The sequence below is a fragment of the Aphanomyces astaci genome (genome assembly GCF_000520075.1).
Source record: "Aphanomyces astaci strain APO3 unplaced genomic scaffold supercont1.3, whole genome shotgun sequence".
NCBI classification, from domain to species: Eukaryota; Oomycota; class Saprolegniomycetes; order Saprolegniales; family Verrucalvaceae; genus Aphanomyces; species Aphanomyces astaci.
In genome coordinates this window covers 1,562,422-1,589,900 of record NW_009798266.1, presented here as the reverse complement: position 1 = coordinate 1,589,900, position 27,479 = coordinate 1,562,422, and the positions used below count along the sequence as shown (strand labels likewise).

The window sequence follows — 27,479 nt, the reverse complement described above, 5'->3', positions numbered from 1 at the left end:
TAAAACACCAATATATATATATATATATATATATAGAATAGAATAGAATAGTATATATATATATATATATAGAATAGTATTATATATATATAGAATATATGTACTGTAGTATACGTATAGGATATATGTACCTTGGGTCGCATCCAAATCGGTCGCTCGGCTAGTTTTTCCTTGAGCAGGCCCATCACATGTTCCTCCATGTGCAGCGGAATGCCTAAAAACGACGTCAGAAGTCGATGGCGTCGTGCTCATCATGGGCTCACCTCGTGTCTTGGGCAGGCGCTGGACCTCTTGCGGCACGGGCGAGTTGGACCGAAAGTTCGCATAAGTGAAGAAATGCCGAGGCACTTGCTTCAAGTCGCTTGACGGCGTCTGCGTTTCGTTGTACATGGGGCGCTGTTTGAACTCGTACTTCAACGGCAGGTCCACGCGCGAAAACACTTCCGGAATGAGCTCGAGGTCATCCTGGGTGCTGGCTTCAAGGTACGTGCGCAGACGGACGTCAAGGGGGTCGTTGGCGCGCTCTGTGTACTGATTCGCCGCCAAATACTGGTAGTCCACCATGCCTTCGCACACGAACTTCTCATGGGTGACCGTCGCGATCTTTCCTGAGAGCTCGCCATGGGAACGCTTCTTCTTGGTCACGTGGAGGAGAAATGTTTGCGTCTTGGCTCGGTCTGCAAAGATCGGCTTGGCGTTTGGTTCCCGTGGACGCAACTTGACGGGCAAGAACGGCGTCTTGGTGTGCTGGATCGTCTGTAGATTGGTCGTGCCACCAAAGTACGACGCCATGTCCGCGCCATCCTTGAACAGCATCGGCATCTCAATGCTGATGTTCGACGCATGTCCTTTCGGGATTTCCAGACGCATCGTCGACGCTGGTGCCGTCGCTGAGTCCCCCGCCATTCGACGGGAATGCCGATTTTCAACCAAACGAATCGCCTTGTGGAATGCCTAAACTAAACGCAAACTGCCGAACTGTGGTTTGGCCAATCGTTCGTTTTAAAGTGACTTTCTAATTCGTTGATTGGACAGAAGGAAATTGTTTTATAAGCTTAGCCTCTGATTGGGCAGAAATGCAGTTGCATCAAATTTCAACACACATCTGTGACGTGGCGTGTGGAGCTCTGAGAGTGGCAGCGCTTCAAAACTTGATCGTTCATCCACCGCAGCACATGCAACATGCGCGCAGGCAGGCAGCAGCGTTGGTACTACGGAGAAGTGCGACTCGAGGCGTCGATCAACGTCCGGCGAACAGGTGAGACATATTCGCCGGACGTTGATCGACGCCTCGAGTCGCACTTCTCCGTATACGTATGGGCGCAGTTACAGTCCGTACGAAAAAGTCGTTCTCGACCAAGCCCAAGTGGCGGCGGTCGCCACCCAACTGGTCGAGTCCTACGGCGCCCAAGTGGGCGTGTTCTCGGCGCTGCTGGCGACCACCGCCGTATGTCTCGTGGCTATGGTCATCTACATCGCCAAGTTGAAGGCAAGAACTGTGGTTGAGTCCAAGGAAGTGGTGGACGAGACGACTGTGGAGGCGCCGCCTGCTGCAAGGGCTGACGAGCCGAAAGAGGACATGACGGTCACAGTGTAATAACTAGGCAGCAAACTAAACATGGAATTTGGTAGCCAAATCGAAATGTATATAATGTGTTGTGTTGACAGTGAATGAATCATACTGCCGGGATGTACGTAAACATTGACGCTGTCCATGAGAAGAAGGTTGTGCTGGCGGAATAATAATACTCCGGAGTATTTGAATTCGCTATAACTTCCAAAATTCCCCTGGTTTGTCGAATCAATATTGAATCACATCGGAGTTCTGATTGGTTGAATATAATTGTCCTTACTGCAAAAGCCAATCAAATCCACTCAAAAATGGATTAGCCAATAGCGTCGATTCGTGATTCGATTCAGCGGCGAGATTCGATTCGACGGGGTCTGGAAATTTGTACCGAATCCACAATAGTACTCTCTGACATATTAATACATGTAATACGTTATTAAAACTTTGATAAATTTATTTACTGCAAAGTGAACCATGTCATGCTGCTTCTTGTTTCGCCAAGTCGATAAAATGCAGTCCAGAAAAAATAGCAAACGTTAACGAAATATTTCTGGTCTGGGAGGACTGTTACCAGGTATATTATTTATGAATAATGCCAGCACCTAATATTACTAACAGTAATATTAGTAATACTTCAGAGTACTAGTATTACATACCACGGTAGTATTACAGTAATTTATTCCCGTCCCTTGCAACTTGCGGCTGCTTTCACAGCATATAGCATTAAACCCGGGCGGCATACAAGGACAACACTCGCAACGTTATGGTGGTGAATGCGCTACATACGAGTACTTCGAAGTGCATAGCGTTTTTGCCCCAAATTATCACGACGGTTTGTCAGTGCCGGTTCACAGGAACTGGATTCTAAATTCGGATTGGTTAATAAGATGTTCGTAAAGTTGAATCAGCCAATGAATTCGCGTTATTCCGGCCGTGAGTAATACACTTGGATCAATTCCACCAATGAAATTGATTCGAAACTTAGAGAGGTGCAGACTTTTTTTCTCCGAGTAGGTTGCCTTTTTCATTTGGGCAAGAGATGATGGACGACCACCTCCCTCCTGCCACCCTCGCGACGGAAGACATTCACGTGTCCATGGCTGTCTTACCGACTCCGTCTGCAAACTCTGACACCACGGCCGCCGCCATGTCTTCGGCTGGTGGCACTGCATTCGCAGCAACCTTCCAAACTTCGTCGTCACCGATGTCCGCAGCCGCACGCGCTGCGTCGCCACGAACCGCCCGACTGTTGTGGGACTTGGAAGCGGAATCCATCGGGTCCTTGCCTCAATCCCCACGACATCAATCTCGCTGGAAAGCCAACGCCACGTCCGCCGTCGTGCACAACTCGCCTCGCCCAGTGCCAGCGCCGAGACTGTCTCCGGCCCCACCTGCTGCTGCCGTGGAAGAGAACTGCTGCTTAATCTGCATGGATGATTTCACCGAACGAAGACGGCCGTACCCTGTTCCATGCGTGGGGTCGTGTACTGGCGCCTACGTGCACTACCGTTGCATCATGGCATGGCTGGGGCAGTCCGGGAGCTGCCCGCTGTGCCGCGGCCCTTGCGACGCATTGGCCATGGAACCCACGCAGACCCTCGATTTCACAGGTATATATCCATCCGTTTCCTATGATGGTACATGTTGATTCTGATTTCTTCGGTAGACTTGGCCACGATGGTGATGCGACCGGTACCGCTGGATGCTGGGATCGTGCGGTGCTACGTCAAACAAGTGTACCGCGGCTTCTTCAACACGTACGGCTACGAATTGTACCTGCAGGGCCGCATCGGGACGGACGAAAGCGACCGGTTCCTGCTCGCGTCCAAGAAGCAAATGCGGAAAAACATGACGGGGAATTACGGCATTTACGCATCGCCTTCGTGCGACGAAGGGTCGCGCGTGGGGCGCATGGGGTCGAATTTTCTCGGAACGGTCTTTACCTTGTACGACAACGGCCGCGACCCGCAAAAGGTTCGTACACACGACCGGAATGTTGGTTGACCCTGGCGTTTTTAGGTGGCCAAGATTCAAGACGGGGCGGCGGCCACCGCTACGTCTGCGACACCTGAAAGCAACCTTGGACCAGGCGACAATGTGCTTCAGATTCGGGAAGAGTTAGGCTGTTGCACATACGAAGCCAACCGCACTAGTGTCGGCCCACGTAAAATGCGGGTAAGAAGACCTATTTGCAACTATATATATAGTTTCGAAGTATATATATATAAATATATATATGATTTGATACGAATGATCACACCGATAAAACCCGACCACGAATCGTTCCCATTGGCGAATCTGAAAATCCTTGTCGCTGATTGGCTGCTTTACTTTTTTTTCTTTTTACTCCGTGCTTTTTGCGGGCCAATGAAATTTCGCGGCGAGCGTTGGATCGGTTTTACGAATCGCCCAGAATTGGGAAATTTGTAAATATTAGCAAATCAATTATATGTATATGAACAGCGATCGAGTATATGGTTGTGTTGCCTTTGAATGTACCAACGTTGTTGTGTAGGTGTGCATTCCAGATGTGGACGAGATGGGGCGTCATTCCAAGATTGTACGACCTATGAGCCAACGCGACCGGATTGTGAGTCGCATGGCCACGGGGGAACTCACGGTACGCTATCGTATCGAGTGTTTTACATAAAAATAAATAGAAGCACTTCCAAATGGCCACGAAATATTTTCATAACAAACGACGATATATATGATGTAGGACTTGGTCAAGTTTGTGAATCGCGAGCCCGTGTTCCGGGAAGACCTTGGGGCGTACTGCTTGGACTTTGGTGGGCGCGTATCGATGGCCTCAGTCAAGAATTTCCAGCTCATCTCGGCCGACGACCCGTCTATGGGCAATGTGCTGCAGTTTGGGCGCGTGGCAGACGACATGTTTACGATGGACTTGCAGTGGCCGCTCTCACCGTTCCAGGCATTTGCCATTTGTCTAAGCAGCTGCGACACCAAACTCGCCTGTGTCTAGCTAGCCAGCCACCCACCCAGCCACCTCCTAATCCCCCTATCTAGTTAATCAATCATCGTCAACCTCGAATCACTTGGTCGTAGAATATGTGTGATACAGGATGTGTAGTTACTAGTAGCAGCACTACCTAGCTTGCTCCTTCTGGTTGATTGTTATGAGTAGGTAGGTACTGTATATATATATATATACACAAACGTAGTCTGTACTAGTGTGTGATGCAGTTGCCCATGCAACGAGAAGCCACGTGTTATATAAAGGAACGGTCATTTATTACAGTATGAAAATCTAGTTTAGTGAGTTTGCACTTGACCATGTCGATTGAATCGAGGCAAAGTGCCGCACAATTCCCTGGTCCTGGGCGTAGTAGGCAGCCACTGGCTTGTGTGCTTTGATGTCCAAATCGACTATCGCCACCACGACCTCGTACGTCTGGCCGTTCCAAGTGGCCGTGTGGTGATGGTGGCCATTGGATAACTGCAGCTGGCGTTCGCTGGAACATCTTGCATCGGGAGGTGTTATCGACATCAACGACGGGATTGGCCTCAACGACAGCAGCACGGAGCAGTCCTTGAACGTAGTCGCGACCAAGAACGAGTCCAGCACGTCACTGTATACTGTTTGAAACTGCCCAATCGTCAATTCTGTCCAACGCTCTACATTCACATCCGTATTCGTCAACAGAGCATGTGGCATATACATGTCCAGCTGGCGACTCAAATCCGTCGACAGCATCGGCAGGACTTGGCCTAGTGTTTGAGATACCGGCATCGTTCCGTCTTCAACTTGTCGTTCGCTATCCGAGAAGCTGATGACGTCAACGATGGCGGCGTGCAATTGGCTCAGAGCAAACACCCCTTCAATGTCCAATGTGTCCTTGGCGTGCATAGCTTTCAGATCGTCGAGGAGGTCCACATGGGAATGGAGTAGCTCGACGACCAGGTCCAACTGGTCTGCAGCCATGGAATGTTCTGCCGAGTGTTCCAGCGAATCGCCAGCCTCAGTACATGACGAAAACACGCGCAGGTTGTTTTGCGGCGTTGAGCTCAACGACGTGAGCGCTCGAGCAATGCGAGCTTTGTCGTTGGAGAACAAATCCAATGGACAGTAGGCGCTGGCACGGACCACTTTGCCTTGCGCTTGCTTTAAGAGCTGGTGCATGCAAAAGCGACAGGCTGTTTGCTTGACAGGATGGAGGCCGGGGGCGGACGGCAACAGCCCGTGCTTGGGCTTGATTTCGATACTCAGGGCGGCGTCTGGGAAGGCCACGTCCGGCAGAAGCATCACCCATGTCAATGCTGTGTCGAGCGAAGAAGCGTGTCGGTGCACTGGCCGGCGCGATGTGGCAGCGTCGGCCATGAGCAACTCGTTTAACCTGACAAGAAAGTCGACAGTGACAGACTCTGCGCGGGCCACTTGTACATACGCGTCACGAGAACCTGGCGGCGTGTTGCGCTCGGCGAACTTCACAATGTCCTTTGGATGGGCACCGCGCACGCCTTGCTTTCGTACGCGCATGACCCACCCGGTCAAGGTTGTGGGCAATCCGACATACCGGAAGATCACGTTAGCGCCGCCTTCGGCAATGTACGTCCAATCGGATGGCTCCGTTGATAGCAATACGGTATCTGGTGCGATCGAGGAAAGTAGAGGCGGTGTGAATGCACGTGATGCAACACCCGAGCCTGCTGCTCGTGGATGCGATAGGAACATGGCGGCAGCGCGTCGATTCGTTGTGCGAACGTTATCCGGATTCTTCCAGCCTATCCGGAGTATCTAGATAATTCGTACAATATGGAGAAATCTGTAATATCCTACCGTGGTATGCTTTGAAATGAGCATCGCACCCACGACAACAAATCTATGGCCCACAAATGTACAGAAAAGAGACACCGTCGATGATGTGCATACATCGATGCAGGATGGATGATGAAATTGCGCTGTTTGTAAAGCTACAGCTTCGCGAGAGCTATCACCATAGTTTCTGCACTGTAAATGTACTTTATCGGCATAAAAAAGGATTGTGGTAGATTAAATTTAGGTAACACACATTATACATTTATATTGTGCTTTCGAGTGAAATTTCGTGTTCTGGTATCTCGTTGGAATTTAAATCGATTTGATTGGCTACTTCAGATGAGCGCAAAATTATTAGCCAATCAAAACCTTCTAAATTAAATTCAACCAATCAGAGCGATTGTGGATCGGTTTGGTCGGCGCGATTCGATTGCACCGCTCACCAAATTTGGATCAAATCGATAATACTGTATTAACTGTTAATAGTTGGAATGTCACGACCGGCGACTACCTCCAGGATGGATGGATCGACTTGACTATATACGTACACTTGCTTGGTATTGAAATCGTTCGTGTTATGTGGTACATATTTGAAGCAAGATAGATCGGTGGTGGTGTGTGTGTATTCATGCTCGACGTGCACAACAGTGGCATCGTTGACACTGCAAAGCCGACACGAACTGTCCACGGCGGATGATTGTTTTCAAAGGCTGCGGTGAATTGTCCTCCTTGGTATTCGTACAGGTGGCTATATGTTGTGGACATGATGCGCTGTTGGATTGTGGCAGTACTACGTAGTACTTTATACAAAGTCATAATATTTCGCATGTCCTTGCGAAGTTGTCGGGAACGTGCAGCACTGAGGCTGGTGGGGATCGTTAATTGCAATATTGTCGTTGGTTATTCTCCGATATTCCACCTAGTACTTCGTAGCAACAACAGTCTACCAGTGTTTCACTCGGTCCTGCCGCGAACCACCCACCCACCCAGCCATACATACCTGCCTACCTACCTCCCCACACAGACACCATGGTCGGAGCTCCGTCGTTGTAAGCCAAACTGTGCACGTTCAATGGCTGCGATCGAAATGGCCCTCCCGACTCGGATCGATGCACCAGCCAACGCGCTCGAAAGCAATTCCGAGTCTCGGGGTGTGCCAATGTCGTGTACGCCCGCCAGTTGTGCGTCCGGCACGGAGGCAAAAAGCAATGCCAGTATATAGGGGGTGCACGTCGTCTGCCCCAGAGGGGATCTCTGCGTAGCCCATGGGGACGAAACCATCAAGCGATTCTGCAGCATCGAAGGCTGCCGTCGCCAGGCGCATGCCAAGCGTTTTGTGTCCATCACGGCGGCGGGCGGCTCTGCCAACACGACGGAGGGTGTGCGCACCACGCCCGAGCGGGGGGATTTTGCCACAGACACAAGTAGTCGGCAGGTAATGAACGCCGACCGCGGCCGTCATCAAGGGCGTCATCACCTCCATCGCCCCCTTTTTCGTTGGTCGATGGTCTGATGTCCCCCACACTTTCCCCAGATGAGCCAACTACTCTTACACATCCTTCTATGGATGCAATGATTGCCAGCCACCTCGGCGTCGCGGGTGTTTCCGACTTCGTTCACATCGTTACCCGCATACTCCGAGTGGTGGACCCTCACCCAAGCCATCCTGCACGAGCAATATCCGTGGCTCAAACAGCAACATCCACTATCGGACGTGCTAGTCGCCATTCCCCCACCCGATCCCCAAGTGTTTGTGCAAATGACCAAGCCGTCCTCATGACCCCCGCCATCGGTGCGATGCTCCAAGAAAGCTTCGCTCCGTTAAAGTTGGCTGAGGCAACAGATCAGCAGATCGACCACGACATCGGCAGCTTGGCGGCGTTGTTTGCCGACGACGCATGCCCCTCCCTCCATTCAAGACGTGCCACCGACCTTTCAACGACGGAGCAGCAACACCCTCAGCCAACGCTTGGACGACTTGGCACTACCCCGTCAACACCCATCCCCAACGACGAGATCATGATCGTCCTGCATGAAGACTTTACCCGGCAACAACAAGATCTATCTACTATCTACTCTCTATTCTATCACATCTCCTGGTAGTACAGTAGTAGTAGTGGCTCTTAATGCAAACACTGAGTCACCGCTGTAACCACATCAGCCACAGTCGCCGTTGGACGCAACTTGCCTTGCCCGCAACTCTTACTCCCCCCCCCGTGGCCCACCCCTTGCATGAGTTGCTTTAGCGCCTAAGCAGCATCTTTCTTAGCCCCACACCAGTTTAATATTGGAAGTCCACACAGGAAATACCTCTCCAGCATTCACGTGGCCATTGCCCATACAAATGACACTGTCGCCCATCACAACCAGATGCACTGCCGCCGAGTCGAGTTTGGCCACATGTTCAGCTCGTCGACGCAGCGCTGTCATGTACAAGTTGACCAATGGCTTGTCGGCTGTCGGTGGTAGGGACAGATCGGCAATCTCGTGCAAGTGCAAAGTGACGACAGTGCCACTCAAAGCCCAAGTTCCCTCGACGGTCTTGGACGGACGAGGCACGGGGCCGTACACAAAGCGGTCGGTCAGCGATTGGTTGAAACCCTCCAACGCTTTTTGCTGGGCGTCGAGGCGCGCCAGCTTTTGGGTCACCATGGCAGGCACCGTGTTGAGCTGCCCTGCAATGTCTTCGAGCAGTTGGTTCTTTTCTTGCAATCGCTTGATACCTTCCAGGCCTGCCACGGCCTAAGCAATATCTCGTGATGCTTCGTCGGACGGTATATTGCTTTAGGGGAATATATATATATATATATTCACGCACTTCAATACGACGAGTGCCCGCAGCTACCGACGCTTCACTGAGAATCACAAACGGCACCAGGGCCGACGTCGACGACACGTGGGTCCCCCCACAGAATTCACTCGACACGGACCCCACCTGGACCACCCGGACGAGGTCCCCATATTTTTCACCAAACGTGGCGATGGCGCCACTGGCCTAAACTCGTCCAATCTTTGCATGAGTATATATATATGCGTATAGCTTTGGGTCCGTACCTGTGCCGTGGCCTTGTCCATTTCGTCCGCGTGCACACTGACGTTGTCCAACGCGACTTGGTTGACGCGGACTTCCACTGCGCGCAACTCTTCGTCTGTAACCGCGCCAAAGTGCGCAAAGTCAAAGCGAAGGCGATCGGGTCCGACGTACGACCCGCACTGGGTCACGTGGGCGCCTAGCGTTTCTCGAAGTGCGGCTTGGAGCACATGGGTCGCCGAGTGGTGCGCGGCTACCCGCAGCCGGACCTGCGCATCGACCGTTGCGGTGACCGTGGGCTGGGCCGTCAGATGGGCAATCGCATCGTCGACTGTGGTCGGGGCTTGGACATGCGCATGGATCGTTTCTGGCCCTGCCCGAACCGTGTTGACTACTGGCCATGGGGCATCGAACCCCGTCACAGATACCCACCCCCGGTCCCCCACTTGGCCACCCCCTTCGGCGTAGAACGGGCACGGCGATAGCGCCAGCGCCACGACGGCTGGATGTTTACTCGATGCCTTGGATTGATGCTTCACTCGAGACGCTTGCAAGACGGTCGCGTTGTGTACGACTGTCGTGTCGTAGCCGACAAACGGGGTCGGAACGAGCACATGGTGGTGGGTCTGGTCGTCGTCGTCGTCGTTGGAAGTCGATAGACCGAGTGGGGAGCTGGCGGCGGCGATGGCTTCTTGGTGACGTTGGCGGACAGCGTCAAATCCTGCCGTGTCGACCGTCGCCTGAAACGACGCGGCGATGGATTCCGTCATATCGATGGAAAGCCCGTAGGTTTCATACAGGAAGAACGCGTCGTGGCCAGTGAGATAACTTTTCGTGTGGGGGTGGTGGAGCAGTTTGTCGACGGCCTTGGTGCCTTGAGCTAGCATGGCATAAAATGCTCTCTCTTCGTTGTCCACGACCGCTTGGAGCTGGACAACACCTTTTCTCTCCCCTTCACCAAACATCGGAATCCGAGACAAGAATGGCTGGGGCACCCCCGCCTGCTGGGCGAATCGCATGGCGCGGCGAAGGATGCGCCGCAGCACGTACCCGCGTCCAACGTTGGACGGAAACACGCCATCCTCCATGAGCGCGTACGCCGTGCGCAAGTGGTCGGCCAACACACGCACGATTTGAATGTCCACGTCAGTTCCAAATCGATTCAACCGCAATTCATCGGCCACCGCGTCTTGAAACCTGTGCAATATGTCAACACATGAAGAGAAATTTTTGATCAAACATAAAAAGTTAATTCGTTTTCATCGAATATATATATATATATTATAATGATGTATGAACAAATAAGAGTCTACCATAATACAAATTACGGGTTACATTTGCAAGGAGGAGGAGATGATGGTACAGTCAGATGATTGCGACCACACAAATTAGACACATCCGATCAGATCGTCGCCGTTCGTGGGCTATGAATCAATCAATACCACCGCGATTGCGTTTGAAAAACATAACGATAACGTGGGCAACCAGGGGGTGGGTACCTGGAGGAGGCGCGTCCATTTTGCAAGTCCAATGCCGCGGCCACGGCATGCAAATGCGGGGTAAACACATCCGAGTGGTAGTTGGAGATGACGCCTTGCATCACCGACGCCATGCGCTCGAGCCCCATACCAGTGTCAACGCACGGCGTCGGAAGCGGCAGCAACGAGCCATCGCCCAGCCGATTTTGCTGCATAAACACGAGGTTCCACAGCTCCAAGTACCTTTAACGGAGACATCGCATGAGTGTGGTCGATGACGTGCGAAATGCGAAGCGACTACTCACCGGTCGTCGTAGTTGGAGAACGCCTCGCCCTGGTCGAAAAAGATCTCGGAGCAGGGCCCGCAAGGCCCAGTGTCCCCCATGGCCCAGAAATTGTCGTCGGAGCCGAGGCGGTGGATCTTGTCGTCGGGCAACTGGGCAATCTTCCGCCACCTATGACCATCTTATGACGATTGTCGGGAGGCACTACTGTATGTATACCAACCATTCAATGGCTTCGACGTCGTTGTCCAGCACGGTCACGTGCAGTCGATCGATGGGAAGGTCGAATTCTTTGGTCAGCACGTTCCATGCGTGGAAGATCGCTTCCTCCTTGAAGTAGTCGCCAAAGGAAAAGTTGCCCAGCATGTCGAACGACGTGTGGTGCCGAGCGGTGAACCCTACTTGGTCGAGGTCGTTGTGCTTGCCACCGGCACGGACACATCGTTGCGAGGACGTTGCACGGGTGTAGTCGCGGGTCTCGTGGCCGAGAAACACCTGCACAGTAGCGACCATGAGACGATTGTGTGTGGAGATGATGGGAATGCCCGACTTGTTTGAACTGGACCATGCCCGCATTTGTAAACAGAAGCGTCGGGTCGGAGGATGGAACCAACGAGCTGCTCGGGACCAACGTGTGTCCATGTTGCTCAAAGTAGCGGAGAAAGGACTTCCGAATGGACGCCGCCGCGCGATGCTGCATGCTGTCTGTCGGTGGCTCCAATTATGCACCTTTTTCAGTGAGTGGACACCGGATAATTGTCCCTTCCGGATAAGTGAGTTTGAACAAAATGACAATCAAACTCGAACCACCAGACGAGATTCCCCCCCATGACTTCATCACGAATAACGTTAACTAACGTGGATGTGCTTCAAGAATCGATGTACAGGCCAACATCGCATTGAGCAAGGATGCTAACCATGTGAAAATCGCAATGAGTAAGTAAGTACTGTAGGTGCGCGCCACTGCAATTGCTGTTTGGTTCGAGTGTGTGTTGATTTGTGATGATCTTCGATACTGTCGAGGCTCGCAAAGTTGATTATTTCTCTTCGTAGTTTCCTAGAGTGTGGTTACATCACCTAACGTTAGGAGTTTCATGTGCATGTAGCCAAATCGAATTGGATTGAAATGTCTATCGATTGCTGTGAACGATGCAGAATCTGCGAGTGAATCACCGAGACAATCCATGTCGCCAATGACAACTGACTGTACTTGGTATGGATTAACAGTGTAATAACTAACATATACAATTGGATTGTCGGGTGTGGTTGTAGGATAACTACAGTAGCTTGCCCTTTGGAGCTCTGAAACCGATTCTGAAACGGCTCGACAGTCCATTTACTTGCATAAACGAATACAGTACGACAATTAATACGAGGCACATCTACTCTCCAAAACCAAATGTCGCTCCTCCTCAGTTCACACTTTTGCCAGTCCAACATAGGAAATGCTGCATCGCGGGCTTCGGCTTGGAATAACAGGAGGTTACAACTCGTGGAAGGCATCTGGCGTTGTTCAGCGATGGCAGTCGTCCGTGTCGTCAGTGCGACTAGCAAATGGCCACGCCGTGCAGTACTTTCAGTCGCAGCCAGCCCAGCCATCGGCAGCCCCGACCTTGGTCCTTTTCCATGGGCTGGCGTCGTCCCACCACTGCTTCAAGCACATGTGGCCGCATTTAGAGGCCAAGTACCCGATTATGGCGTTTGACTTACCCGGAACTGCCGGCTCGGATGTAGCAGCTGCAGGTGCGTGTGACGTTCGTCGAGCACTCTGACACGACGTCGCTGTAGGACCAACCTACACGGCAGACTCTGTGCATCAAGCGCTGGTCGAGGCCATCACGAGTGCGATCCCAACGAACCACCCCGTTGTGTTTGTCGGCCATTCACTTGGCGGCCACTCTGCCCTTCGGTTAGCCAGCGACTTTCTCAAAGCACGTCGACCAGTGCACGGACTAGTCCTGCTGGCATCCGCGGGCCTGGAGCCTTATGTCGTGATGCGCGGACTCGACCTGTTACCAGTCTCGCTAGTGGCGAAATACCCCCGTGCGGTCATGCGATTCTTCCACTTGATGGGGTTTGCCGACACACATCCAGCAGAAGAGTACTCGTATGGCGCGCTGCGGGCCATAACTACCCCCTACGCCCAGCTTCGAGTCGCCGCCTCGGCGATTTCCAAGGCCAACGTACCGACCTTGTGTGTGTCGGCCCAAGACGATCCGTTCTTGACCGACGCAGTTTGGACAGACATGTTTGTGACATTGCGAGCAAACGTGGTACGCTACCCCAATGGCGCGCACAACATCCCAAAGTCCAAAGCAACGCAAGTGGCTCGTGATATAGACACGTGGATCTGCGACAACGCGCTCGCCGCTCGTCCGGCCGAGAGATCTTCTGCTGACGTCGATTGCCATCGTCATGAGCGTATTCAAAGCATGCGCCACGACGACGTGGCCATCTCACTCAAGACGTAAACGCCATCTGACTTGGGAGTGGAAATAGTAGTATACCCAAGCTGATGCCGCGAAAGTAATAGTACCATAATTGCCAGTATTGAATGATTGCATGTGATGAATCAATCCTCGTGCGTGAGAAGTTTATTTCGAGGGATTGCTACTGGTCCGGTACGAGTTGGTGGCTGCGATACAGTAACCCCAGCGAATCGTCGTACCATCTTTGACACGTTGTTTCCACCGCAACGAGCTTTGAATCGATCTAGTGCTTCACAATGCAGGTACTATAACGTCTACTCAGTACAATGTACAGTATCACAAACTACAGCATCTCGAGTTTTAACTACCACTCGAGACCTTTCCACTCTGTCGCATGTTGGACTTGAGGATGTAAATAACTTCCGGCGCCGCCGGTCGATCCAATGGTTCAGCTGCCATGCATCGACCCGCCAACGATTGAAACCACTGGGGGCAGCCGTTGGCACACGTCGGCCGCAGGTGGTTGTGAATCACGTGGCAGGCAAGTGCCTCGTCTTCCAGGACACGCCCTTGGGCGTCTCGAGCATTCGCAAACGGGAGTTCATGGGTGCTCAGCTCTGTCAAGACGACCCCCAGTGAATAAATATCCACGGCGCTCGTGTACGCCTTGAACACGAGCATCTCCGGCGCCATCCACCGGAACGTTCCGACGGCTGCTGTCATGGTCGCGCCTACGACGATCTCCTTGGACGAGCCAAAGTCGCCCAGCTTGGTGCCTTTAGCCGCGTCGAGGAGAATGTTGCGGCTCTTAAGGTCGCGGTGAATCATGTCCTGCGAATGGAGGTAGAACAGCGCCTCGGCAGTCCCGAGCGCGCACTCGAGTTTGCTCGGCCAGCCAAACGTGTCGCTTGTGGTTCTAGCGAGAAATTGGCGCAAGTCGCCCAAGTTCATGTACTCGAGCACGGCCTGCAAGTTGGTCGGGTGTGTCCACGTCGCGCCGACGAGGTGTACAATGTACGGACTCGACAACGACCGCATAAATGCAATCTCGTCGAGCAGCCGCTGGACGTCCGATGCACGAGGGGTACAGGACAAGAACGTTTTGACAACCACAGGGGTCTGCTGCAGCGTCGCGAGCCAAATCGACCCTGTCGCACCAGTCGCCAAGCGCTGGGTCAGCGCGAACGGCGCCATGTTCATGCGGATCAAATCCACGTCGCCCCACTTCAGCGAATGGAACTCGGTGGCCGTTGCATTCGTCGTACTACTGGTTGAAGTTATCGCCTTGGCCAACGAACTGCGTGGGTTGCGGCGCCGGGCCACAACGACAAGAACGACCACGACGACAGCAACACCACCAACGGCGCCGAGCACGATTTGAGCCGACGGATTGCCATTCTGAGACAACGTTGCAAGAAACACTGGGGGGGGAGGGGGGGGGGACGACACGTCTGGACTGGATGTAGGGGCATCGCCATTCGTTTTGCTTAAGGGCGACGGAAACATGGTGGTGTTGAACGAGGAGGTGGTTGATGCATTCACACGCAAGGTCACAGACACTTGAGGGGAAATCGTCGTCATCATCGTCGTCGTCGTGGGGGAAGGGTTCGTGGAACGAGTCGACGCGTCGTTACCAGTGGGGTCTTCAATTGGGGCGTAGTCGATAGAAAAGTCAGGGGCAGTGGAGCTTGGCGCTATGGGGGTAATACTGACCACCGGAGCGGAAGAGGTGGAGGTGGCGACGGTGGAGGAGGCGACAGACGCAGTCTTGGGGGCGGACGTGGTCGTTGGGGGGTTGTCGACCCACGAAGCGTCCTTGACGCGGACGGACCGAAGGGTAAACTTGACGGATGCGACGTCGACGGTCGACGCAGTCCACCTCACCATCTGGCCTTGGAAGTTGGACTCGTCGTAGCCAAACACGGCCAATCCGGTAGGAATCGTGAGCGTGGTGACGTATCCGTCCCAGGGGTACATGAACATCGCCACGCTTTCGTCTTGAGCTAAAAACGTTGGCGTGACACTTGCCCACGATGTAAAGCACCCGACAAACGCCGACGTGTGCAAGTCGGGCCACGGCAAATTGGTTTTCGGTCGTGTTTTGATGGATCTGTACAGCCCTTTGAGAAATTGAAATGACGTTTTCGACACAATGGTTGGGTTGCCTTGGAAATTGTACTCTGGAAAGAATGCGGCCTCGATGCCGTCCTTGATGCGGGGGTTCATCTCGTTCGCGTCTTGGTAGGTCGCCCAGTCGTCGATTCCTGGCACGTCTTCGCCGTATTTGTACACCCCCGCTATGAACTTGGTCACCCCCACATCAAAGTACAAAGCCGGGTCGGGGCGCTGGGGGGCCGTCACATTTGGAATCGTCGGATCGCCACGGACCACCACCCGGATAGACCGCAGCCGGAAGGACATTTCGGCCGTCAGGGTCGCGCTTTCCGACCAGACTGTCGCGGGACCGAGGAACCATTGGCGCTCGTACCCGACGGCCACGAGCCCAGGGGGCACGACAAGGAGCGTGCACGAGCGATAGGGGAGCAGGGGGTACTCGCCCACTCGGTACACGCCTTGCAGTTCAATGACTTGGGCGTTGAACGTGTAGATGGAGCAGCGTACTTCGGGGGCTGGTGACGCCGGCGTGTCCACAAACAAGTCCCGAGTAAACACCTGAAACGACCTGAAGCTATACCGACTTGTGGGGTACGTAAAGTCAGAATTCGAGGTCCGATACACTCGGCTTGTGCCTTGGTAAAACCCAAACTCGTACGTGACAAACACCAGATGCGGCGGAATTAGAAACGATCCAATCGACGGAATGAAGTCGAGGGTGAAGAGCAGTTGAGGTACGGCGTTGCCAGCTTTGAGGAGAACTTGCTTGCCTTGAAAGTTGGGGCTAGTGTAGAGCACCAAGTCGTCGCCAGCAGAGGGGATGCTCGTCGTGTTGCGAACTGCCACTTGAAACTTCACCAGCTTCGCTAGCCCTGTATTTGCCAGATAATATTGGTCTTCGTAGTAGACGAAAGGAACGTCGTTTGTGGTGTCAAACATGGACACGGCGACGCCCGCTGGGATCCGCACCGACCGCACGCTGAACCACGGGAGCATCGCGTCTACAATGTCGCCCGGAGCTAGCTGAAAGAACGGCGGGTAGGCACCGTGGTAGCCGTAACTGGTAGTGTTGTAGCCGACGACGGTGACTGATGCAGGAGGCACAGGTGGCAGCGCAGATGCTTCCGTCACGGTGACAAGACGCCACGATTGAATGCCGTGGAAAATGTCTGCTACATCCGACGTGTATACGCGGTAGTGCTTGGACAGACTGGTCTGCGTGTACGAGCCAACCAGGGCCAGGCCAATGGGAACGGAGAACGACCGAACGATAAGGTAGCTACCCGTCGAGTTGCGAGCTGACACGAACGGTTGGTTGATCGAAACGGTGAAGTTGTCACCACGAAAGTCTGGTGCAAAGAAGAGCACCGCCGACGACGTGGTCGTTGGAACGTACGCTGAAAGGACTAGCGCCGTCGCCCAAACAACCATGGAAGGGAGCCAAGGCCACTGGCGGCGCATCCCACCCATAAGTCCGATAGTGACGACTTTTGCCATGTGAATTTGCTGCAGTACTGAAATGCAGGATCAGCTGGTGCTGCTAATTGTGGGATGTCTCACCAAACACATTTTGTCACCACAAGGTGAAATTTCAATTGACCCTACAAAAAATAAGAGGGATTCTCGTAAGTTAGGTAAATAGGTGAGGCATTTCTGTGCTGATTGAAATCTGAGGACACGCAGGTCGAACATGCGAGTTTTGCCTTCTTGCTCCATCACTGTCAGTAACAATAACGTTGACGATATTGTGATAAATGACAAACAACTTTGACGGAGGCAAAGTCGGTAATTTATGTTGAGCTTAAAGTTCACGCTACGTCAGTCTTATGAGTGAATCATAACTCCTCCCTCAGCATTACTACGTAGTATTACAGTAGCCTCTATACCCCTCCCCCACGGGGGGTTGATAACAATAAGTTAGAAAGGTGGAAGTAACCGCACTGATACTATATGATGAAGTCAAGGGGTGGTGGTGTGTTACGCTATCATTACCGATACCACTCTGACGAAAGGTGTCCTTCAATGCTTATGTGACAAGAATCCGATTCGCTAGGCTACTTTAATGATCCAAACTACGCACTATTCGAGTAAACAATTGTTCGAGGGTACACGACTTGACAATGAAATAAGTATATTTGTGTAGTTACAGTAGTATTGCGCCAAAACTCGAGCAACAGGAGCAATCAAATGCTGTAGCCTTAGTGCGCTACAATGCGCGCGACGACGACGTTTCCCCACAAATTCATCACGGTTGAAAACGGATCCATGAGGCATTCGATCATGATGAGAAAGCTGTACGAGTACGGCGTCGGGACGTTGCTCGTGTACGCAAACACGCACAATACGATCGTCACACCCCCCGTTCGGACGGGGGCGACCGCCATCGAGCCCACGAACGCCCCCACACAAATCAGCACCTGGCGCAGCGGCGTCAGCTCAGCATACAGTCCCGCGTTTCTGTACGTCCAAAACACTGCGAGCAAAATGTACATGGCCGCTCCATTTTTGTTGATGCCCGTGCCGATGGACGCAGCAAAGCGCGACATGTTGCGGTCGCCGCCTGTTCCGTCCATGAAGCGCAATGCCACCGGTAAACTCTTGCTAGAGGACGAGCAGGCGAAGGCATACGCGAGGGCGTCGCGAAGGACGTTAAAATACCGGTATGGGTTGGTGCGGGTGGTGGCAATGAGCAGGAGGGGGAGGACCACGAACATGTGGATCGTGCCGGCGAGGCCAAGGGTGAGGAGAAAGTAGCAGAGGCGGGGCACGTCCTGCTCAACCGAGTGCGTGCCGACAATCAGAGGTCCCGCAAACAGCGGAATCAGCGCCACGGGGGTCACAGTAATCACGTACGACATCATGATCTTCACAACCGAGTGCAGCTCGCGAAGGATGTCGATCATGTTGCCCGTGGTGCCGGTTTTGCTGGCATACCCAGCGCCCATCCCAAACACAATCGCAAACAAAACGAGACCCACGACGTTGTTGGTGAAGAAGATCTCAAACATGTTATCCGGCATGAGGTGGTGCACGGTATTTTTAATGTCGGCGCGCAGGGGACGGATCTTGTTGATGAAGTCCGTGCCCACTTTGCGCGTCGTGTACGCATTCGAATAGTCGTCCATGTACATTAGGCGGGCGTCGCGGTCTCCGACGTATGAACCGGTGTACATTGGGGGTTGGCACGACAGCTGCTGCGTCTGGTTGTCCATGAGGAGAATCGTCGTGCCATTTTGACCGGGGCACATGAGTTGCATCAACGGCGTCGTGGGGGTGCCCCAGTCGTAAATGTACGTCGATCCGTTGAACTTGTCGGCAAACACAGAACTCCACACCATGATTTGGATCAGAGCCAAGGTCGTCGTGAGGGCAGTGTACCCCAGCAGTTTCCACCGGATTTTGAACATGCGCTTGGACGTGACCATGTCGGCAATGCTGAGCGCGACGTTCAGGAACGCCAGTGGCAATGTGACACAGTTCAACGCGCGAAAGTACAACTTGCCCACGGTGTGTACGCTGTCGCCGACTCTGTACGGGTTCTCGAGGCCGTTGATCCATTTCGTGAACGAAGGGATGCTCGTGAGGCCATAGACGAGGGCGAACCCGACGGCGGATCCAGCAATGGTGCCCGGGGCTCCCAAGTACCAGCTGAGCCACTTGGAAGATTCGTCGGGCGAATGCGGCTTCGGGGCCGGCGGGACGTCGGCGGAATCGATGGGCGCGGGCAACTCGATCATCGGGATGCCGGTACTGCGGTGGTTGTTGGTTGACCCCTTGTCCGACGCGCTCACCTCAGAGTGCTTCATCTTTTTGAAAAATGAGGTGATCCATGTGCTTCAGGACTAGACCGAATATTCTGCATGTCCCCATGTTGGGTTCGAGTGGATATCACCACAGCCTGCACCTGGGTGCGGAAAAAGTAGATCCATGGGGATTCTATCGCCCTTAACGTTACTGTACCCCCGCACTCTCAACAAGCACGATACCGGTAGAAAGCTGAACGATACGGTATGTACTACCGGTAGTACGCCGTTGGTGAAGTTGCGGGTGTTAATATATACGGTAAGTGATGTTTTCGCGCCAACTTAGCGTTAAGATTAACCCAATGTGTGTGAAGAGAGGGCGGGTGAAGTCCCTGTTACAATGTTAGTATGGGTTATTGAGCTGAAGATCGGTCGACCAAGGTGAACATCTCCTCCTCCAAAATGGCCGATTTGGACTTCAAAACAAACAGTCAACCTCGATGTTTAGCAAACTAACGTTAGGGTATCGGGGTCCGCCGAAGTCCACATCAGAATTTTTGAGAAATTCGTCAATGTTATTGGTGGAAAAGCGTGATAATATCATGAATAATGTACTGTGATTAGTCAATCAAAAGCGTGCTAAATTGCAAACAGTCTAGAGATTGTACCACAGCTTTGTATACAACGTATGGACGACAACAAGACACTACGTAACGTTAGTACATATAGGCAACGCAGTGAGGCAGTCTTTCCGAGTTATTCCGTGTTGCGCCACGTAATCGCTCTTGTTCTACGCGCCATTTCTCAGTCATCTTTCCACGGCGCTGTGAGGTTCCTCTCCCAGTCGAAGTCCCCAGCCACTTGACTACAGAATGTGTGCAAACCTCTAACGTTACCATAGATTAACCATTTCTGGATAAAGCATTACGTTAGTCAATTTTGAGCTATTAACCCGCAAGGACGAGATTAAGAGTGGCCGACGATCCATTTGCCCACGACGACATCTAATTGGCTACTATTATAGTATTTTGTGCTGAAGTCGTAATCTCATTGGCTGAAATGAGAGTGGTACAACGGAGCATTTTATTCTTCTATTAATATACTGACGTTATGAAGTACTAGTAGTACTAAGGTTACGTAGTACTACTATACCATTACTTACAGTAGTACTATTAATAGTATGATTAGTACCAAAGGGGTACAGTATCATCATCTCATGTTACGGCGCAGAACGCTCTCCTGACTTTCATGGCAATCAATGGTCCAGATGCAGTGCAAGCGACTTTACACGCACAGACGATGCTTATCGGGGCGAAGTTCGTATTAGACACATCCCAAAGATGAACGGAGCTCAGTGGTGCAACATCTTGAGAGGTTTTGGAGTTGTACACCGGCAGTTCGACGCCGGGGGAACACTGTGTATAGCGCTAGACTGCAAAACTCAATGTGTTCTATACCCGTTGGATCAAATGACTAACATTACCAGGTAATCACATCCAAGCGCGCGAGTATGTATCCCCACCTAGTAGTGCTTGTGAAGGTCGTAGTACAGTAATTAATGTACAGTAATTAATGTATGCAGGAAAAGTAAATGTATATTTAGCGGGATCTAATTCCGGCAACTTAGTCACTGTTAGCACGATAATTGATGGCTGTCAGCGCCCGCTAAACATGTTACTGCATCAAATCCAATTTTGACAGCACACACGGGTGGACATATGCATTTTCAGTAACGTTATCGTTGACTTTTTCAGTACAGTAATACCTCGTACGAGTACTGTATCGTTACGTGTATGTAGTACCGTAGAAAGCATGTCAACCGAATGACACTTGCATAAGGTATTGTCGATTTGATACAAATTTGGGGAGGGGGTGCAATCAAATCGCGCCAACGAAACCGATCCACAATTGATCTGATTGGTTGAATTTCATTGAGAAGGTTTGATTGGTTAATAATTTTGAGCTCATCTGATGTAGCCAATCAAATCGATTTATGTTCGAACGAGAAACCACGCCACAACACGAAATTTCACTCGAAAGCACAATAAGTGTCAACCTACTTCTTACTGTAACGTTAATCTTGATAACAGTTTCAACGGTTCTGCTGAACCGAAACGCTACATTCTTGACAACCAATCGTCTGGAGCACTCTGTTTACATAACGTTACTAAGTAAATCGATTCGAAACTGGATCCCTCAGCAGAATCGAATGTCTTATGAGAATGGATTAAAGAGCCACCTAAGCCAATCAAATCACGTCCGGTCAAGTTTCTGCCAATCCAAACGTTTGACTTGGCATTGGCAAAACCATGTACGTACTGATATTTGTAAAGTATAGTTTGTACAAATCAAAGGAATTCGAATGCTATTTGGCGAAATGACTCGCGAGTCCAAATTTGGGTGAAATGAACTATATTATTGTGTGTTCTACTCAAAATTTCCTCCCGCGGTGAGTTGAATAAACATCCGAACAATCGCCGAAGCTTCCAAATTTGGAAGCATAAAACTAACAGTAAGTTAAAGAGCAGGGCTGGGGAAAAGTATATTTACTGTTAAATGGATTTTTTTTAGCTTGTCAATATTTCGAAGTATATAATTTCAATACTAGGATATTGTCGTTCGGAAGAACATTTCATAACTTTATTGAAATTCGAACAACCGAAAAATTCAATATTGCTGACTCGGAACAATTGTTGTCCATATTTTCGATAATTCTGACCTAAACGATGGTCAAAGTAACAAGCCAAGACCTTGGCGCGTAGCATGTCAGTTTGACACGATCAGGCGGTGGTGAATGGGCTCTCGGTTCGATTCCCGGGGTGCGCCAAGTTTTTCCTGAGAATGTAAATTTTTAAGATGAATATTTTCAAACAAATGGTAATTTATAAATTATTAATATTCGAACTCATCGAACTCGTCATGGTTACCCACATCGTCATCCCCCTCAACCACTTCGTCCGGACTTTTGTCGTCGACACGGTGGCGAAGAAGTCTCAGTGCGGAGAGTTCACGTGTTGGGTACGGTTTTGATAGCCAGTCACCTTCCTGATGGTGGATGTCGCGCACAGGCGACTCTTGAACGAGTTACGATGCGGTGCTTGTCAGTTTTGGGGTCGCGGGACGATGATTCGTCGATCTTTGCGAAGAAGTGTATGGCGAGTTCATTGGAAAGTACGAGGTCGCCATAGTAGTTGGGATTAGGGTGCTTTGAATCATAATGAGAAATCAAGAGATTGAATACAATTAAACAATTATTGGTCAATATGGTCCACCAATTTATTATTGGTGCTGGTGATCGAACGGTCGAAAATAAATGCTTGCATTCTGACAATTACGATATTTAAATTACAATTATTTTTCCAGCGCTGTTTAAGAGTGACTGCAATGCAACAATCAATCTTTTTAGCCAATCATATTGAAACCTTCATTCTTTGTAGCCAATCATACTCCTTTGCTCTTTTAGTTGGCAATTTCATCAATCCCCCAAAGTAGGTAGGCAAATTTTACTGAAAAGCACAATACTACAATATTAAACAACTAACGTTTCCTAAGTCTCAAAGCCATAGCATTTGATTCAAGTGTGTTTTTGCTTAGAGCGTAATTATCACTATTATTAATAGTAAAACTATTACTATCTGTACGGTGCTAGTCTTCGGGTTCAGTCGCCAGGATTTGTTTGGCCAACGGCGCCCACATTTGGGCATGAGACATGGGGTACCGCAGTGCGTAGCTGAGTCCGCGCAGCAGCAACGACACCCGCGACGCCATCACAAAGTCGTCTGCCTGGGACACGATCGGATCCCGCGCTTCGAGCGCTTCAATGAACAGCTGGATGTTCAGCCCGTCCGTGACTTGCTTGTCGTCTCGATCAAACGCCACGCGCATGTACTTCTCGAGCACGTCCCTGTCCATGTGTTTGGTTCTCAGCCCCAAGTCGACGGCACATGCGACAACGTCTTCCTTGGTGCCTTCCGCCAGCGCAACAAAGCACCTCGCGAGCTGATGTCGTTGGTGCTTTGTGATCTTTTTCACTTGACCGTAGTCGATCAGTCCGATGCGGCCGTCATCCAGCAACATGATGTTGCCGGGATGGGGGTCGCCGTTGAAGCATCCGTTCACGAGGATCTCATACCCGTGGACTTCAACGACAAGACGGAGGATTTCCGCCAAGTTGAGCAGCTTTCCCCCTTCGTCCACCGACGAGTTCGACGCACGGGGGTACAGCCAGCCCACCGAATAGTCGTATAGCACGTGCTTGGTTGCGGTCCACGTATCTCGCGCTTGGAGCAGCTTTTGGTACCGCCGCAGGTCTTCTTCCGACGGCCCTGTGCGGCGAGCCAGACCGGCGGCATCCCGTTCAGCGTCTTCCTTGTCTTGTTCTGCGCGCAAGGCGTCGACGGTTGTGTGGCGTTCGTTGGCAATCACTTCAAAGTGCTGGTGGATTCCGTCCAGTAAACTCTTGCCCTGTAGGTACTCCATGACCAGCAAGTCTTTGGTGCAGAGGTCGGGGTAAGGCCTGGGCACGACAAACGAGTGGCTATATGGACTCGCTTCGATGTTGGCGCGGACTTCCGACAGGTGGTCAGCCTCCTTGCGGTAGTCAAATTCGTTCATAAACTGCTTCTCGATCTCGTTCATCATGGGCAGATGGGCAGGTTGGGCCAACGCGCAAAACGATTTGATCGTACCAATGTCGTTGCGGAAGTGCTTTTCCGCTTCGGGGTACTGCACTTTGACCACCACTGTGGTCCCGTCTAGGAGAATCGCCTTGTGCACTTGACCAATGGATGCGGCACCCAGCGGCGTCGGATCGATCGACTGGAAGAGGGCACCAATAGGTTTGCCGGTCGACTGCTCGATGATGGCCACAACTTCGTCGATGGATTTCGCCGGCGCGTCACTTTGCAGTTGCTTGGCGCGGTCGAGGTATTGCTTGGGCACAAAGTCGTCCCGCGTGGACGACAACTGCGCGATTTTGATGTAAAACCCCTTGAGGTTCAAGATCACGTCAAAGATTTCGGGCGAGTACCGGTTGTGCAGGCGGTCGTAGTACTCGTCCTGGTCTGGATCTGCCAACTTCAAAATATCTTCCACGTAGAACTGCGTCACACGGTAGTCCACGTACGCTGGCAATACCTTGGCATAAAAGTACGCGGAGCGGGAAAACCCTTCGTCGGTCTGCATGCGGTAGTAGATGGCTCCCGCGGCAACGCCAGTCGCTGCCAACGCGCCCTTTCCAAGCACGCCCCACACAGTGCTGGATGGCTTAGGCTGAGCTGTAGCAGCGCTGGGTGTTGCACTGGCTAGCGTTCTCTTGAGTTGCTGTCTGTTTGCTGGCAACCGCACAGCCGCACGACGCAAAGAACTCAGCATGATCACGTGGCGTTCAATGTGAAAATGACCGTCACATGTGTGTGGGACTTCAAAGTGAGATCATCTTGGATTTTGTATGGGCAGATACCCTTGAAATTTAATGTATGATGTGGATTATATGTGCATATCAATGTAAAGAGGTTTTGATTAGCTCCACCGCGCGGACCACTAATCATCTGAAATGACTTAGTGAATGCAATGAACATGAAAAATGAATGCTGCGGCCTCGAGCCCAGTGTATCATCATACAGTCGTTCGCGGGCGGTCTCGTTGTTACTGTACAAGTAATTGCCCATGTACCGTATACATAGGCGCGTGTGGACAGTACCGGTAGTACCGTATTACTAGTACCTCGAGGTATTTGTGCGTACGATAACGTTATTGTACGCACAAATACCTCGAGGTACTAGTAATATGGTATTGCATTCTGGAGTCCACAAAATGGTGACGACATGACTGACACGCCTCGACGGGCAGCATATTTGCATGGTTTGATACAGAATTCCCCTGGTGAGATCAAGACGAAAGCGTTCCCTTCGACCACACTAGTACGAATGAATGCTATACACCGATAACGCAATATAATCCCCCCTGCGGTGAACTGGAACGTCAATTTTAATATGTTCTCTATCGTGTACTGTGGAACACCCCCATGCAATCATAACATGCGATTAGACTCATGACACCATTCCCCGGCCGATTATACACTAATGGGGGCACATATGACCGTAGGGTTGCAATAGAAGACATTCGCAGTCTGCATTTTTTGATTGCCTGATTGGCCATGTGAAGAGCACGAACACAATCAGAAGGGGGGCTTGGGGGGTCGCTATGAGATCGCACCCGCCAACATCCGCTTCTGGCGTTGGCAGACTATGCTACTTCAGCGACTTGATTGTCCAAAGTGGTGAGCCTTGGTCAAGTCCAAGTTGCCGTTATCAACACATTATTTGCCTGTTAGTTACAACCACAGTCGGTCAAGTCCAAGTTGCCGTTATCAACACATTATTTGCTCGACTGTGGTTGTAACTAACAGGCTAAATACTACATACAGAGACCCAAGTCCCCCGTATCTGTGAATCCGTATCGTCGTTTGAATTACACCGACACCTAAAAAGTCACAAGTTGAAGTCCGTTCGAAGTCCAGGAAGGATTCATAACTACAGTCCCACCGGTGCGACTGTAAACGCTATTATACAGTTCTATCCGGATTATTTACAGCATTGACAACCCCACCGGGCGACTGTAAAATACAGGAAACTGTAAAATTTTACCGCGAGACGCCAAATCGGCCAGATTTACAGTCGCGACTGTAAAATACAGTTTTGACGAATTAGCCAATAACATGCTATCAATGGATAATTTTGTCCAATCATGTGCGTTATGGAGTCAATAATCAGTTGGTTCAGAAATGGAATCAGCCAAGGCCGTCCGTGGTTCCAACTTCACGACTGACGAAGACTACCAGCTTGTCCGGTCATGGATCAACATCTCTCAAGATGTGTCCAAGGGTAGTACTCATCACGCATCACCACACCGTCCATGATTCGTTCAAACAGCGGTCTGGCCATTCGAAAATGATGGCGAAACTTGGCTTCGCCGTAGATTGGATTGGGGTCAAAGTAGTAGGTAAATCCGAGCATGCGCAGCCTCGCTATGTCGTGGTAGGTCTGGCTGGCGGTTGGCAATAGAGCCTTTAGGGCGCGCAGAAGACTGATGAAAGCCAAGAATCTCCCAAGCTTGATCCATGTCATCATCGTCGTCCTCCCACGCCATCGCGCCAGGCGTTCATTTCCGGATAATAACATTATTCGGATGTTTTACAGTTTTACCGCTGGGGTTGACAAAAATCAAAATACTGGAACTGTAAAACGGTATTATACAGTCTGATTATACAGTTGCACCGGTGGGGATGCCCTAAGGCCAATGCTAACCAGAAGTAGTGCACATGACAACTCAACCCGTCCCAATGAGTTAGCTGGTTCAATGTAGCGTTAACGTTGCGACGTCTTACACCTCAAATGCGATAGCAGCGCCGCGATTTCTAGCCAACACCAAGCACGTGAGTACAACTCGGTTGCAGTGAACGCAGTACCAGGAGGCTGCGACATCAACGTGAACTCCTTCGTGGCAATTCGACGTCAAAAGCGACATACTAGCACTACACAACCGCGAGAACCCGCGGCGCAAGAACCAAGAATATGTCCACGAACTCACGGAACTGTGGGTGGCGATGGCCACCTGAGCCTGCAGGTGGAACACAAATCAGCTCTGCCTTCGAGTGGCGACATTGCAGGAAGGCACAACCGCGACGAAAAACCACGAGGCGAACTTCAGCATAAAATCCAAAGGTTTCGATACGCGTTGCTTCAGTCGTCGGCGGTGTCGCGGCAGTGATGGCCAAGGCGATTGGCCAAACGTTATATCGTCGGCTAACCTTTGGTCGATTCGGGGAGCAGGAGGAGATGGTTATGACGCAAGGGCCGTGGCGCGATGCGCATCTTGTTTCAAGTCCACAATGGGCTACGAGAGTCCAGTCTCCAGTGGATCAATACCCCAATGATCCCCAAGATCTCTTGCATTTAAGCGTGGAGACAGACAAGGTGGTGTTCGAAACGCATGTTCGTTGCGACGGCAAACGGGTCCGCGTTAGCTACATGTATGAAACCGTGTGGAGCC

The 27,479-nt window shown here is 51.4% G+C and overlaps 10 protein-coding genes across 16 annotated transcripts in view; 4 read left to right on the top strand and 6 right to left on the bottom strand.

The window, feature by feature from the left end:
• The window catches only part of H257_02128 (hypothetical protein), a 3,706-nt gene extending 2,746 nt beyond the window's left edge, over positions 1 to 960 (bottom strand). For all 3 annotated transcript variants that reach the window (XM_009825637.1, XM_009825639.1, XM_009825638.1), the window contains exons 1-2: positions 264 to 960; positions 132 to 214 (exon numbers count right to left, since the gene is read on the bottom strand). In XM_009825637.1, the coding sequence (XP_009823939.1) occupies positions 132 to 214; positions 264 to 906 (726 nt within the window). In that variant the 5' untranslated portion in view covers positions 907 to 960. The remainder of the gene's footprint in view (positions 1 to 131; positions 215 to 263) is intronic.
• Positions 961 to 1,175: 215 nt separating this feature from the next.
• H257_02127 (hypothetical protein) lies at positions 1,176 to 1,597 on the top strand (the record flags this gene model as incomplete). Its single annotated transcript, XM_009825636.1, has 2 exons — positions 1,176 to 1,208; positions 1,259 to 1,597. The coding sequence occupies 2 exons, from the start codon at positions 1,176 to 1,178 to the stop codon at positions 1,595 to 1,597; spliced, it is 372 nt and encodes a 123-aa protein (XP_009823938.1).
• A 980-nt stretch (positions 1,598 to 2,577) lies between these two features.
• Positions 2,578 to 4,630, top strand: H257_02126 (hypothetical protein). 4 transcript variants are annotated; one of them, XM_009825632.1, is made up of 5 exons: positions 2,578 to 3,180; positions 3,237 to 3,544; positions 3,590 to 3,745; positions 4,086 to 4,190; positions 4,290 to 4,630. In XM_009825632.1, exons 1-5 carry the CDS (start codon positions 2,610 to 2,612, stop codon positions 4,551 to 4,553), a joined length of 1,404 nt encoding a protein of 467 aa, XP_009823934.1. In that variant the 5' UTR covers positions 2,578 to 2,609; the 3' UTR covers positions 4,554 to 4,630. The 4 variants fall into 4 exon arrangements, with proteins under 4 accessions (XP_009823934.1, XP_009823935.1, XP_009823937.1 ...); XM_009825633.1 differs by having other exon boundaries at positions 3,590 to 4,021; XM_009825635.1 differs by having other exon boundaries at positions 3,590 to 4,190.
• A 183-nt stretch (positions 4,631 to 4,813) lies between these two features.
• H257_02125 (hypothetical protein) lies at positions 4,814 to 6,278 on the bottom strand. Its single transcript, XM_009825631.1, has one exon. It carries the CDS (start codon positions 6,261 to 6,263, stop codon positions 4,839 to 4,841), a length of 1,425 nt encoding a protein of 474 aa, XP_009823933.1. The 5' UTR covers positions 6,264 to 6,278; the 3' UTR covers positions 4,814 to 4,838.
• A 1,141-nt stretch (positions 6,279 to 7,419) lies between these two features.
• H257_02124 (hypothetical protein) lies at positions 7,420 to 8,127 on the top strand (the record flags this gene model as incomplete). The annotated part of the gene is made up of 3 exons (XM_009825630.1): positions 7,420 to 7,561; positions 7,610 to 7,843; positions 7,931 to 8,127. 3 exons carry the CDS (start codon positions 7,420 to 7,422, stop codon positions 8,125 to 8,127), a joined length of 573 nt encoding a protein of 190 aa, XP_009823932.1.
• Positions 8,128 to 8,360: 233 nt separating this feature from the next.
• Positions 8,361 to 11,862, bottom strand: H257_02123 (alanine-tRNA ligase). Its single transcript, XM_009825629.1, has 8 exons — positions 11,691 to 11,862; positions 11,364 to 11,635; positions 11,162 to 11,311; positions 10,878 to 11,099; positions 9,402 to 10,575; positions 9,166 to 9,342; positions 8,658 to 9,089; positions 8,361 to 8,596 (listed from the first exon to the last, which is right to left on the bottom strand). Exons 1-8 carry the CDS (start codon positions 11,838 to 11,840, stop codon positions 8,471 to 8,473), a joined length of 2,703 nt encoding a protein of 900 aa, XP_009823931.1. The 5' UTR covers positions 11,841 to 11,862; the 3' UTR covers positions 8,361 to 8,470.
• A 709-nt stretch (positions 11,863 to 12,571) lies between these two features.
• H257_02122 lies at positions 12,572 to 13,710 on the top strand. 2 transcript variants are annotated; one of them, XM_009825628.1, is made up of 3 exons: positions 12,572 to 12,883; positions 12,929 to 13,413; positions 13,481 to 13,710. In XM_009825628.1, the coding sequence occupies exons 1-3, from the start codon at positions 12,586 to 12,588 to the stop codon at positions 13,637 to 13,639; spliced, it is 942 nt and encodes a 313-aa protein (XP_009823930.1). In that variant the 5' UTR covers positions 12,572 to 12,585; the 3' UTR covers positions 13,640 to 13,710. The 2 variants fall into 2 exon arrangements, with proteins under 2 accessions (XP_009823930.1, XP_009823929.1); XM_009825627.1 differs by having other exon boundaries at positions 12,929 to 13,710.
• Positions 13,711 to 13,830: 120 nt separating this feature from the next.
• Positions 13,831 to 17,172, bottom strand: H257_02121 (TKL protein kinase). The gene has a single exon (XM_009825626.1). The coding sequence runs from the start codon at positions 17,152 to 17,154 to the stop codon at positions 13,930 to 13,932; it is 3,225 nt and encodes a 1,074-aa protein (XP_009823928.1). The 5' UTR covers positions 17,155 to 17,172; the 3' UTR covers positions 13,831 to 13,929.
• Positions 17,173 to 17,798: 626 nt separating this feature from the next.
• H257_02120 (hypothetical protein) lies at positions 17,799 to 19,490 on the bottom strand (the record flags this gene model as incomplete). Its single annotated transcript, XM_009825625.1, has 1 exon — positions 17,799 to 19,490. The coding sequence occupies one exon, from the start codon at positions 19,488 to 19,490 to the stop codon at positions 17,883 to 17,885; it is 1,608 nt and encodes a 535-aa protein (XP_009823927.1). The 3' UTR covers positions 17,799 to 17,882.
• A 3,505-nt stretch (positions 19,491 to 22,995) lies between these two features.
• On the bottom strand, positions 22,996 to 24,812 carry H257_02119 (hypothetical protein). The gene has a single exon (XM_009825624.1). It carries the CDS (start codon positions 24,798 to 24,800, stop codon positions 23,073 to 23,075), a length of 1,728 nt encoding a protein of 575 aa, XP_009823926.1. The 5' UTR covers positions 24,801 to 24,812; the 3' UTR covers positions 22,996 to 23,072.
• Positions 24,813 to 27,479: the final 2,667 nt, after the last annotated feature.

Bases quoted from the DNA above. Each gene is read 5' to 3' on its own strand.
- H257_02126 (XM_009825632.1), top strand. From the start codon at position 2,610: ATGATGGACGACCACCTCCCTCCTGCCACCCTCGCGACGGAAGACATT. The intron at 3,181-3,236 runs GTATATATCCAT...TTTCTTCGGTAG, and splicing joins GCAGACCCTCGATTTCACAG to ACTTGGCCACGATGGTGATG. The intron at 3,746-4,085 runs GTAAGAAGACCT...GTTGTTGTGTAG, and splicing joins TCGGCCCACGTAAAATGCGG to GTGTGCATTCCAGATGTGGA.
- H257_02125 (XM_009825631.1), bottom strand. From the start codon at position 6,263: ATGTTCCTATCGCATCCACGAGCAGCAGGCTCGGGTGTTGCATCACGT.
- H257_02123 (XM_009825629.1), bottom strand. From the start codon at position 11,840: ATGCAGCATCGCGCGGCGGCGTCCATTCGGAAGTCCTTTCTCCGCTAC. The intron at 11,100-11,161 runs GTGAGTAGTCGC...TCTCCGTTAAAG, and splicing joins TTCTCCAACTACGACGACCG to GTACTTGGAGCTGTGGAACC. The intron at 9,090-9,165 runs GTGCGTGAATAT...GATATTGCTTAG, and splicing joins CGGGCACTCGTCGTATTGAA to GCCGTGGCAGGCCTGGAAGG.
- H257_02122 (XM_009825627.1), top strand. From the start codon at position 12,586: ATGCTGCATCGCGGGCTTCGGCTTGGAATAACAGGAGGTTACAACTCG. The intron at 12,884-12,928 runs GTGCGTGTGACG...ACGTCGCTGTAG, and splicing joins CTCGGATGTAGCAGCTGCAG to GACCAACCTACACGGCAGAC.
- H257_02121 (XM_009825626.1), bottom strand. From the start codon at position 17,154: ATGGGTGGGATGCGCCGCCAGTGGCCTTGGCTCCCTTCCATGGTTGTT.
- H257_02119 (XM_009825624.1), bottom strand. From the start codon at position 24,800: ATGCTGAGTTCTTTGCGTCGTGCGGCTGTGCGGTTGCCAGCAAACAGA.